General features: G+C 39.8%; 1 protein-coding gene and 1 pseudogene across 1 annotated transcript; one reads left to right on the top strand and one right to left on the bottom strand.

Annotated features, from left to right (window-relative positions):
* Window positions 1–540: 540 nt before the first annotated feature.
* Window positions 541–1,032, top strand: LOC117577412 (uncharacterized). The gene is made up of 2 exons (XM_034262321.1): window positions 541–657; window positions 715–1,032. The coding sequence occupies exons 1-2, from the start codon at window positions 541–543 to the stop codon at window positions 1,030–1,032; spliced, it is 435 nt and encodes a 144-aa protein (XP_034118212.1).
* A 377-nt stretch (window positions 1,033–1,409) lies between these two features.
* Window positions 1,410–2,184, bottom strand: LOC117577411 (uncharacterized; annotated as a pseudogene).
* Window positions 2,185–13,022: the final 10,838 nt, after the last annotated feature.

The following is a 13,022-nucleotide window of genomic DNA, read 5'->3' as shown; positions in this document are numbered from 1 at the left end:
TATTGTCGTTCCTTTAAGACCTCTAGAAGATCAATTAGGCTTGTAATTATTTTTAAAACGAGTAATTTCTGACCCCACCTCAAATTTGGATATCAAATTTTGCCGTCGGCAACAACAATTTTCGTTTTGGTGAGCGACCGATAGGTCCGACACCATGAGTTATCGCCTAAGCTGCCATACTTTCGATAGAATGAAAAAGCAAGTTAAAAATACTTGTATAATCAAACGGATGGCGATAAATTTGTTGAAGTTGGGTAAAATATGTTTTTTAAAAATTAATTAATTTAATTTAATTAGTTATGTGCTAAAAGTGTATAAAAAAAATTGTTGGAATAACCGGAATGAAATGCATTAAAAAGGTGGCATCCCCATTTTTGTGGGAAACAGCTGATTGCCGTTCAACCGAATTTTAAAAATGTGAGTAAAAAAAAAGTTTATTTTTATAAAAAACAAAAATACTAATATATTGTTTGCAGGGGAAAACATAAATCAACATTCCAGGATGAAGTCATTCTTAATTTTATGCAGGACAATGAAAGTATGGCGCGTGGATTCGCCAAAGGCGATCGTGTGGCTGCAGAAACTAAATGGAGCAAGCTTGCCGGTGCATTGAACGCAATTGGACCTCCAATTAAAGATGTTGCGGGATGGGAAAAGGTATGAGTATCCCCAGAATTATGACAAACTAATATATTTTATAATATTACATTCCAGGTTTGGTGCGATTGGAAGGCGAATATTCGCAAGAAAATTGACGAGAATAAGGCAGTGGTCAGGGCTACGGGCGGGGGTCCTTACTGCCAGCAACCGCTGACAGCCATGGAGGAGGACGTGGCAAAGCTCTGCGGGCTCTTTGAGATGGTCGAGGGAGTTGGTGCTGTGGCATATGGAGCACCAACCACCATAATAGAAGAAGAGGTGGCTGAGGAAAACGCCGAGGAGATTGCCACAGAGGAGGAGGAACCGAGCCGCAAGCGTCGCCGCACAGCTGCTGCGGTTGACTTGCAGAGTCTGTGCGTAGCTCAAGTTTAGGAAATGAAGTTAATCAATTCAATAATGTCCAAACATTTCGAAGAAATGGAAAGTCTTGCACAAGAGGACTTGCATTTAAAAAAGGAGCATTTCCAAAAAATGGAAACTCTTAGACAAGAAGATTTAAATTTAAAAAAGGAGCTACTCTTAAAGTTAGAACAAATTTTAAAAAAATAAGAATAAATACATTTTAATAACTAAAATGAATAATTTGTTTATTTATGACAGAGATGTGCAGAGCACAGCATACGTTAATAATTTGACAGCAAAAAATGGGCTGATAATTAAGGCATCGTTGTAAACAACGGAAACGGCTTTTAAGAACAACAATTGTTCGTTCTATTATGTTTCTGGCTGCAGCATGTCTTAAATTAAATCTATGCTGATGCGTCCCAATCTCTGCGCTCCTGTAGGGAGTTAACACAAAACTCTCCTGTGCGTAGCCAGAATCAGCCAAAACAAAATATTCATTTATTGTTCTCGACAAATATTCCCTGGCGCTTGAATGATTCCAAATGAAAGAATCATGACAGGATCCGGGGTGCGTCGCATCAATAGCGATAATCTCCATATTATAGTTGCAAACCTGTAGGTAAAAGTAAAATCTTAACGTAACTATAACCAATTTAGACATTCTACTTACAACCATGGCGTTCATGCTGTAATAGCCCTTTCTGTTAAAAAAAACAGGCATTATTTACAGGTTTCCATATTTTGATATGAGTTCCATCCACGCAGGCGACTATTCTTGGCAGTTGATATCTGCTAAAGAAGTATTCGCTAGATTTCCGCATTTGCTGGCTAGACATCTGAAGCCAAATTGTGTCCCGACAAAGAAGCCTGTCCAGCAACGGAATAAATATATGGAGAATTTTCCCAAATGTGCTTCGTCCTATATTTATATGGTGGTCCTTGGCGATTGAGAACTGATAACATCCAGTAGCAAGATATCGCAACACAGAAGCCAATTGCATAGAGTGAGACAGTGTCGTTACTTTTAAATGTGGCTTGACTGTCTCCAATATGTTTTTAAAAGTGTCTTTATCAATCCTAAATGATTGGACAAATCTGCAATAAACATAAATTAGAGGCAAAATTTTGAATGTTGCAAATGTGACTTACCGGTCGTCAGACATATTAAAAACACATGTATTACATCTTAATTGCTTAGATTTTCTTAAGTCAATTAACTTTTGCTTTCTTTTGGCTTCAAAAGATGCAATTGAAAATAAAAAAGGCATTTTTTCACGTTGTTTGCTGCTGACCAAACCTCAAATCAGCTGTTTCGGCAGCAATAAATGATGAGAAATGAAACGTTTCGATAGCAAAACGATAACTAAAAACTTGTGAAAACCGGAGCACCTAAAAACGAAAATCTCGGTTTTGGTCCCAAAACGAAAACGAAAAGTGAAAACCGGAGCATGCCTGTTTAATACCTTCCACAATTTTTATCTGATCGCAATCAAATTTCAGGACTCACAAATACTATATTTATTATTGTATACACCAGCTCTAGCTTTAAAATTACGCTTGTTATTAGATTTTTTGATTTTCGAGGGCGAGAGGGGGCGTGGCAAAAATTTAAATCAAACTTGATCTGAAAATTATAGCTCTTTCTACTATTGTCTCTGAGATCTTGGTGTTCATACGGACGGACGGCTGTTGACGCTGATCAAAAATATATATACTTCATAGGGTCGGAGATGCCTCCCTCTACCTGTTACATATGTACATTTCCTGTCGGCACAAAATTAGAATACCCTTCTATCCTATGGGTAGCGGGTTTAAAAACAAACACGCAAAAAATTTGGCATCGCCAATGCGGCGCACAACTATCCGAGTACTCGGCCGCGAAACTTATTCTTGCATTACTTCGCCGTTCGGATACGGTAAATTTTCTACTCATGCCTTCGCCACATTTGCCAAATTCGTTTTACACAATGTCTCACTCAGTCAGTCAGAACTTTGAGTGAGAGTACCAAATGCTGTTTTGACTGTATGTCTGTCATGACTGTCATGCAGACCTCTATCATAAGACGCAATATAATTATATACTCCCGGCGCTGCCGCTGCGATTTATTCGCTGTGGTGTGAGAGATGATTAAATCTCTTAAGCTACAACGCCGCTGCGATTAATTCACGCTGTTCCCTTTGCGATTTATTCGCGCCGCTACCGCTATGTCTTTTGCCATTCACACGTTCACTATTGTAAACAAGGGCAAAAGTGGAGCTGCATATTGAATGCGTAAAAAAACAATTGTCGGACAAAACAGCAACAATGTCGAAAGTGGAGCGACTCATCGAATTAGTCGAAAAAAATAAAATTTTATATGATTCGGCGGACGCGGACTATAAAAACGTAACAAAAAGGAACAAGATATGGGACGAAATTGGATTGGAGCTGGAAGAAAGTGGTAATTATATTGTTTTATTAAATCAAGTTCAGTTTTTGTATAATGAAACGGTTGTGTAGTGTTCATACATATATTTTATGGATGTGTCCAATTGTACTAAAACTGTCTCCAGTTGCAAGGAATCTGTGAAATGAAAATCAATTATTTTTTATATTTTTAGGAAATGAAATAAAAAAAATAATGGGAGAATTTGAGAGACACTTTCGCAAAATCTTTGAAGACCAGTTCAGGGCACGCTGGTAAAACGTTCAACAAATTTAAGTGAAGAAAGAGAAGAATGCGAACCAGCAGAAACTGGAGCAGTTTCGTTGGCGTTAACGGACGAGAGCATCGATGGGTTTATCCCATCGTCCTCCGTAGAGGATATAACACAATATCTAAAGTCGCAGGGGCCAGACGACATAAATGTGTTGTTTTTGGCTCATGCGCAAACAATTAAAAAATTTTGCCCTAGAAGACAGGCGCAAATTAAATTTAAAATCGCCAAATTGATAATGGAGGAAGAGATGGCGATTCTCGAAGAAAATAGAGGTGAAAAAAACATCGATGTTATCGATGTTGCCAAAAATATTTTTAACATCGATTGTTTTCTGGAAACATCGATTATAGTCACTTGCAACCGAGAAACAGAAAGCGTGGTAAGCGGAGAACAAATTTTTGTGCAATTTTTACAAAAACTAATCTATTTTACTTGAATTTATAGTGAACAATATTGGTGGTGTTGGTGGCTAACATCTTGGAGCCTTTTGAGCACGCTACTCGGTCTAATTCCCAAGAAAAAAACGCTTCAATATCGATATTAATTCCTCTCATATGTGAATTAAACAAAAATATGGTTGATATTAAGCCAAAAATTAAGACTACAGAGGGGAATTCAATTTTCGATTTTCTCACGGCTCGTTTCGCCCATTATGAGGTTAGAACCGTCCCAAGATTGGCAACTATTCTGGATTCAAGGTTCAAAAAAAGTGGGTTTTCTCTCTCAGTCAAATTCAAACCAAGCTGCTAAGGCTTTAGAGAATGAATTGTACAACACATTGTCCAAAACACAGCACGATACGCCAACGCCACCAAATCCAGAACCGGAAAAGAAGAAATTTACGTTCCTACAGCAGTCGTTGTTAAATCTAAGTCGACGAGGACAGATGCTATTATAGCTCTAAGGCAATATTTGGAGGCTCCAAATTCCCCGGAGAACGTCGCCTTGTAGAGAGGTTTGAAATTGTTCAATATATGCTTTTAAATCTAATGGTTATTTTTTATAGATATGCTCAGATTCCATGAAAGCTTTGAAAAGCATTGCAAAACAATACTTTTGCGTTCCAGCATCTTTCACGGCGTCCGAGAGGATTTTCAGCAAAGCTGGCCAAGTCATTAGTGAGCGCTGGAGCTCTCTTAAACCAAAAATAGTTAATATGTTGTTATTTTTGAACAAAAACAGCTTCCTTTATGATCTCAATTAAATAAGTTAAATTTAAACGGCGATAATCGATGTTTTCATACCAAAATATCGACAACATCGATTGTGGCCAACATTGATGTTTTCCCAGCTCTACCGACTGGTCCGCAAAAAGCGGACCCAGAACCTGAGGCATCACTCCCAGCTACTGACCCATCGTTCATATCAGTGACAACCACTAGAGAGGCTCCAAGCAAACCGAAACTAGAACCACTTGAGAATTGCAACAGATAAATAAGTAAAATTTGCTGTTTACGTTTTCATCACTAACCATACAATACATAGATGCGTCAAGTCATACATACAAAAGGTATCATTAAAAACAGTATTATTGCAGCCCCAGTCGGGCCGTGCGCTGCGATTCGAACATTGGAAAATTCGAAGTTCTAACGCAGCGCGCAGCGTTGAGTTCAGTCGCAGATCAAATGCGGAGCGATGAGCACGGGCGTATTTCGTTGCGCTCTGCTTTCATTTCTATGTATGCGTGTATGTATCTACATGCTCGCCTATATTAGTATGTGTATGCATATGAAGTTTTGCAACGTGCAGTTGCCTCGCTGACGAGCAGCTAGCGCACGTCAATTTTGATTTGCCGCGACGAAAGTCTCGAAGAAGAGGACAACAACAATTGCTCGCGTTCTATATGTTTGCAGTTAAATGGCACTTGCACAAGGACCGCGATGGCTCTGCTGGTAGTTTGCAAGCCCAACGTGTTGTGGGTCCAGGTTCAACTCCCGATCGAGAATATATGTATGCATATTTTGTTTTTTTTTTTAATGCGATTTAAATTTTTTCATTCCCTTTCAACTTTACTGACAGAAGGAAAATCTAATCGCGCATTGATTTAAACTTTTAATAATAGTAATTGTATTATTTTTATTTTCTCTAATTTTCTGAAATCTTATTGTTATCTTAAAATGTAAAAAACAAAATTTTAAAGTTCAAAAGCACTATTTAGCTTGCAAAAAGAATTACGGCTTTATTTTATTATTTAATTTTGTAACAAAGTAGTATGTGTTGTTTTATATGTTTGTGATTGTCTTTTGTATGTTTGATGTTATTTAGTGCCAGACCTCCAGGCAAAAACAGTGATTGTTAAATATATGTATGTATTTCATGTTCATTTGTAGTATAAATTTGCACCCTAAAAAGCTACTGTCCAACTCGTTGGAATACCGTAGTTAACCTCTTTAAGTCGGTTGAGCTAAATTGGATGGAAATTTCGCAGATTTTGGTAGATAAAAAATGAAATTTCAAGAATTACAGATATTAATTTAAATAACATTAGCGGAATCGTCAACCTTCTTGCACCATTTGAATGTTGCTCTAAAATGCTAGAGGGTAGCAATTATCCAACATTGCACTTGACGGTTCCACATATAAATAAGTTAAAAAACATATGCTCACCAAATGAAAATGATATTGAAATAGTTCAAAAATGCAAACTAACGCTTTTAGAGTACATAGATTCAATAGTCATAGAAAATTTAAAAAAATATCACAACATTGCATTATTTTTGTTTCCACCCACCAATAAATTAGCAAAATTCTCAGAATTAGAAAAGGAACAAACTTTTAAAGACGTTGAAGAAATGATGATTAATATTCATATAAATTGCCAAAAATGATGACATTGAAAAATTAATTCAACCTACACAAGACATTGATAACATATTTGCAGATTATTCAGAACCTATTTCAAGCCCTAACATTTTATCGTATATTCAGGATGAGCTTCAAACATATAAAAATGTTAATAAAGCGTATAATGAAGATTTTGATGTTTTGCAGTGGTGGTCAATAAATAAAGACCGTTTTCCGCTGCTTTATCAAATTACTTGCAAGATACAAACAGCTCCCGCGAGCAGTGCTGCATCGGAAAGGGCATTTTCTGTTGCCAAAAATTTAATTTGCGAAAAAAGGGTCAAAAATTGCCTCTACTGAAGACATGGTAAATAAAATAATGTTTCTTCATTACAATATAAATAATTTAAATATAGAATCTTTCTAAATTCTTTTTTTGTAATAAATACATTTAAAACGAAAATTCAAATTTATTTTTTAATCGGACATACATACACACGAGAACTATATATGTGTGTATGTACCAGTCATGAAGATTCACTCACTGTACAGTAAGTAACTGCACACCAATTTTGCTGTACTCATTAACAGCTGTACAACTATCGAATGAGTGAGAACACTGTCAATCAAAACAGACAATACTACCCTACTCACTCACACCCAAATATACTGTGCAGAAATAAGAGTGTGCCCACATTTAGAATAAATGATTCATTTGTCGTTTTAGATGCATTCATGCAGAAGACTATTGTGAACAATTTGCAAGTGAAAGTTTTGTGAAAAGAAGTCAAAAAACTATTAATATAAACAGTCCTAAAAGTGATTTTCATTGTGGATAATAAATAATTAGTTTACGTGTTTTGAGCAATTTGTCGTTCTTTAATTAAAAAAAAAAACTATGGCAGAAACATCCGAGTGCATGAAAAACAAAGTTGACAGTGGAGCATACCATCTTTCCAATATACACAAGAGAAAAAGTTTAATTTGGAGCATTTTACGGGAAATTTTAAAAGACGATGAAACCGTAGTTGAAGGATGGGTTTTCTGTGAAAAGTGTCGTAGTGTTCTTAGGTATAAAGAAGAATCAGACATCAAACTTGTCTCGGCATAAATGCTGTATTGCATTAAAACAACCAAAGGATGGTGCAAAGTTGTCAGACCACGACAAGAAGGAAGCGTTGGAGAAATGCACTGAATGGGTTGTGAGAGATTGCCAACCATTTTCAGCAATTAATGGACCTGGTTTTAAGGCGATGGTCCAATATTTTATAAAGATATGTGCTATGTATGGGGAAAACGTCGATGTCGATGATTTACTTCCCAGTCCATCTATTCTATGCCGGAAAGCGCAAAAAGATGCGGAGGATAAGAGGAAGGATATTGCAGTGGAAATAAAAGAAGCAAGTAAAAACGATGGAGTAGCTGCTACTGTGGACATGTGGACAGACCAGTACGTCCAAAGAAATTTTCTGGGCGTCACTCTTCACTATTATAATAAAAGCTGTCTATGCGATATTATTTTGGGCCTCAAATCGATAGATTTTCAAAAGTCAACGGGATTCAATATTTTGGACAAAATAAAAAGTTTATTCCTTGACGTTGAGTTGGAAACCATTGACAATATAAAATTTGTCACGGATAGAGGCTCCAATATAAAAAAAGGCATTGGAAAATAATATCCGATTAAATTGCAGCAGCCACCCACTTGCCAATGTGTTGGAGAAATCTTTTGACGAAGCAACGGAGCTGGAGCAGACAATTAAATCATGCCGTAAAATTGTTAAGTATTTTTAAAAAATCAAATTTGCAACACAAACTCCACACAACCTTAAAATCTGCTTGTCCAACTATGTAGGTGGAACTCCAATTATACCATGCTGAAGTCCATTCTCGATAAAATACATAATAAGAAATGTGAATACAATTTGAGCGAGACGCATGTGGCCGATAGATTGATGGATGTCAGCAAGCCAATACTTACAACGCTGGTCGGGCTGCTTGAGGACTTTGAAAGAATTTTCAAAGAGTTACAAACCTCAAGCTCGCCATCATTGTGTTTAGTGCTGCCGTCGATAACCCAAATCTTTGAGCTATGCGATCCTGACCTGATGGATATGCTGCCAATATTATTATTGAAAGAGAGAATCGCCATAAATATACAAGCAATATGGGAACAAAATTTAACTACACATATGTTACAAGGTGGCGTTTTTCCTGTTTCCGCGAGCAGTACATCTGCTGGCAAAATGAAATTATTGATATACAGTGTTTCTGCGTATCTGAGAAAGAACAATTTTATACATTTTCAGAACATGCTACGGAGTATGCGTCGAGTCCATCCACTTCAAGCCAGGAGCGCGCCATTGTAGCACCACCAAGCCAGACTGTGTCAAAAACAGCATTTTTATTTTCAAAATTGGTTGCTACTCCAAATCGCAGTGCCGTAGAAACTCCCTTTGATGAAATTCTACGGTATTGCAAAGAAAAGAATAGCGTTAACTGAAGATTTTGATGTGATACAATGGTGGAAGGGGAATGAAGATCGTTACCCAAACCTTTCGAAGCTGACATTTCATATTTTATCAATACCTGCCAGTAGTGCTGCATCTGAAAGTCTTTTCTTTAGCTGGAAATGTCATTACAGAAAAGCGTTCCTTACAAACATATAAACATTCTTTAAGATGTAAGTTTTATTAATTATATAAGTCATCAAATAAATACACTAGAAAAAGCAAAAAAAAATTGTTTTATAATTTAAATTTTAGAGAAATAAAAAGATGGCAAGAGCGTACCAGCAATAACAAGAAAAACTCACTAAGCCGACGGCATTTCTTGCATCTCAATATACATACATACAAACAAACATATGTATGTATATGTGTATGTTTGATTAATTATACTTTTTTTATGTATTATGTATACGTCATTTTCATGTTAAAATAGATTTTGTTATCTGTGTATTTGTCACTATTTAAAGGTAATAAAAACGTTACGCTGATACTTGCAGATTTATGTGTCATCATTAATAAACTCAAGGTAACTTACCGTTATCAAATTCAAATTTGCGACGCAATCTGCAGCTTCTCCTTTGCTTTTGTGATGTTTCTTTTGTGTTTGTGGAAAATTTAACATATTCTTTTTTTTTGGCTAATTTAAATACTTATATAGTATATCTTGCATGCTAATATGGAATTTTAGCACTGTTACTCCACCGGAAGAATTTTGGCGCACAATAGGCATTTAAGCCATAATAAGGTTGTATGGGAGCTATAGGATATAGTCCTCCGATGTATTCAATTTTTTTTACTGTATATACAAAATATTTTTTTTTAATTTTTGGGGAAAATTTCATAATTTCAATGGGAAATATTTTTGGCCGCGGCTTCATACAAGCCCAACCACTGTGGAATGGCGCTCGACAACAAGGTGCCCCACTACTGCCCGTGGCCCGACAACGACCCATTCTTCGCATCCAGCCAGCCCAGGGTGTATAACCCCTACGAGGCGAAAGAGGCCCACGAGGAGGAAGAAAGCAGCGAGGCAGACTAGACCTCTTTTCGGCTTCCACGCGGCGCCTGGTCACCCCGGCCTGGACAACGTCGCGATCCACGGCAAGGACGCGGAGTTTATGGCCGAACTACGTCTCCGACCGAGCCGGAACGCTACCAACCCCCTCCCACCGAGGACAGCGACACGAACGAACCATTCTACGTCCACCAAGTGGGTCGTTCCGTGCCGTACGAGCCGGCCATACAACCGTGGGGGCAGCGGGTAACGCGCGTTGACCGGGCCGTGGTCGACGTGATTCTCCCTCCAGGGGAAACCCCCACCACCTATTTCGACCAGCCAGAAAAATGGAATTACCATGAACCAGCCATTGTCGACCGCCCAGTCCCACCACCCTACTTCCCACCTGCATTTGTCCGCCCCAGAACTCCCACCATACGCTTACTCCATTCAATAGATCTCCCGGCCCCCGATGAGGCCCCTCCTTCCATACGCCCCCGCCAAAGCACGCCACTGACGCCAGCCGACCCACCCCAGGAAGGTCCACATTGGGAATCCGCGTCGTCGGACGACGAGCCGGACGGACCTCGTTTCCGCCGGCAGTACGCCAAGATTCCAACTACAGACGAAGAGGCCGACCCTCTCCGACCTGCTTTAAGTTCTGGGCAAGATATGGTGTCGATGGAGGAGGACGCGGACAACGAAATGATGTCCGAGGTAGCCCGCGGAAGCGAGTTGGTCGAGGCTCCCACAAGCTGGACCGTGGAGACACCCCACCTTCAACTACCCCGGAGCCTGGTTGAGGAGGTCCGTTTGAGCGAGGGAAGAGGCACACGAACCCGTTTCACTCACACTTATTTAGATACACAGGTGTCATAGTGGGCTATGTTTAATTTGTTGAAAGGGGCAAAGTTGCTGTTAGGTTATGAAGATTAGTGAATGGTGTGTTTCTATTGTAATATTGTTAGTGGATGTTAGTGGATATTAAACATTAAAGTCTATGTCTTTGGCGGGAGTAGTATTATTGTTTAATTTGTGGGGCTGCCGTGTTTTTCACACATAATTGTCATGAGAACAGAATAAACAGTCTTTGATAATTTGTTTACCTTTTCCTCTAGAAGCGTCGATATCTCGACCAATCTTTGGAGGGCCAGGAGTAGTTCGCCGTTGGGTACTTCGTATGGCTGCTTGCTGCTTTGTTGCTGATGGGATGGCCTTTGGGTCTGCTCATCTGCCAGTTGACGTCGATGCTGATACTGCTGATGCTGCTGTAGTTCAAAGGGCTGCTGAGTTTTATTGGCTGGTTGTATCTTCACGTTACTGATTTTCTTTTTTTGGAGGTGGTGCTGAGCTGGCTGCTGGTGCCTGTTGAGCCGACCAGGTGCAGGAGACAGGGGCGCGGACTCGAGCGCAGGGCTGCGGAGAACCTGGCTGTACGATGGCCTGTCGTTGGCTGCTGGGGCTGACGTAGTAGCATGCATCGAGCTTGTTGGCTGACCCCCTGAGGCTGGAGGCGAAGGCATTTGGTGTCTGCACGCTGTCTGTTGGTGCTGATGGTGGTTATGGAGGTTGTCCGATTTGGTGTGGTGCATCTGGCGGGAGATAAGCAATTTGTTCCTGGCTTCCTTGAACAAAGGGCAGCCTTTGTAACTGCTGATGTGGTTGCCCTTGAAGTTAGCACACTTGGATGCTTCGTCTCTTCTCTTCTGGCACGTGGTAGTTGGATAGCAGCCAGCGCACTTCAGGCATACAAAAGGGCGACGGCTGTAGTTTTTGGGTATGACCAAAAACTTGGCATCGGTGGCATTGAGCAGGATCAGTTGGCTTTGCCTGCCTTTCAACTTTTACTAGCTGGAGACCCATTTCTTGAAGCTGAAGGATCTTGAGGTGGGAGCCATCTGATTTGGGCTCGATTTCAACTTCAAACAAATTATATGGCTAATTTGTGAACTTGTTTCTAATGGCTTTAATAAATCTGGCTTTGTCGCCGACGGCAGCGAGCTTTACGGCGATCAATTCAGTGGGCGTGGTGTGATTTAGATGCCTGATGACGACTCGCAGGCCCCTATCTTTCCTTACTTAGTGTAAGAAAATATGTATGCCTGCGTCATTTAGCATGTTGAGGATGGTGTTGTTTGTATTTAAACAGCTGCTTATGATGCGGACTCCGTTGGATGCGCACTTGATAACACAGCTGCCTATGCCTGGCGTATTTTGTAATTTTTCCAAGAGAGGAAGAATGGCGTCAACTTTTGGTATGAACAGTGGAGGTATTTCACCAACATTGCGATCAGAATTCAGTTTGTTATAGTTCGGGTGGTCAACGGATCTTTGTTGGAACTGTTGTATGTTTTGCTGGCTTCGGTCAGTGTTTGGCTGTGTCACTTTTAAATGCTGGTGTTGTTATTAACTCAAACAGGCTAATTGGGTCATCGCTGGAGTCAAGATCGACGCGTTTGCGCTTGGATGGTGTCATGAGGTCAGAGGCAGTTAGTGGGTCGGCGTTGCTTCTGCTGTCTAAGAGCCAGTTGTCAATCATAGGGATGACTTTAGTTGGCAGTTTGGGAGCCACTGGTTCTGTCACTTGCATGTTTGCAATGGTATGCATTAAGCTGCGCTTCGGTGTATGTGTTTTTATAGTTGTGTTTTGGAAGTGGCTGCCTGATGGTTGTTTTTGTTCTTATCTGGCTTAATGTTGCCAAAGGAGGTACAGACTGGGGCCGCCATGTTGGTTGTTTTTGTTGCTGCTTTTCTTGGTTGGCTGTCTGTTGGTTGTCTTTGTATGTTGCTAGGTTGCTGTTGCTAACGGAGGAGTTGGCAACAGTGGCCATGTTGGTTATGTTTTGTTGCTGGACTGATTGAGCATTTGCATCAGGTTGTTGTTGTCGATGTTGGTTGCATCTCAACATCGACAACAAAACGCAAATGTTGCCAAGCAAATACGCCCAATAACAACAACAACAACAGCAACAGATGAAACGACAAACATACCCCCTCTAATACTGCCTATGGTGCCGTCAATCATG

Source organism: Drosophila albomicans, unplaced genomic scaffold (assembly GCF_009650485.2).
Source record: "Drosophila albomicans strain 15112-1751.03 unplaced genomic scaffold, ASM965048v2 utg000101l_pilon, whole genome shotgun sequence".
Classification (NCBI taxonomy): domain Eukaryota; kingdom Metazoa; phylum Arthropoda; class Insecta; order Diptera; family Drosophilidae; genus Drosophila; species Drosophila albomicans.
This window is presented reverse-complemented; position numbering and strand designations above follow the sequence as displayed.

Coding starts and splice junctions, on each gene's coding strand:
- LOC117577412 (XM_034262321.1), top strand. CDS start 541: ATGGCGCGTGGATTCGCCAAAGGCGATCGTGTGGCTGCAGAAACTAAA. Junction 658..714: donor ATGTTGCGGGATGGGAAAAG/GTATGAGTATCC, acceptor ATTACATTCCAG/GTTTGGTGCGATTGGAAGGC.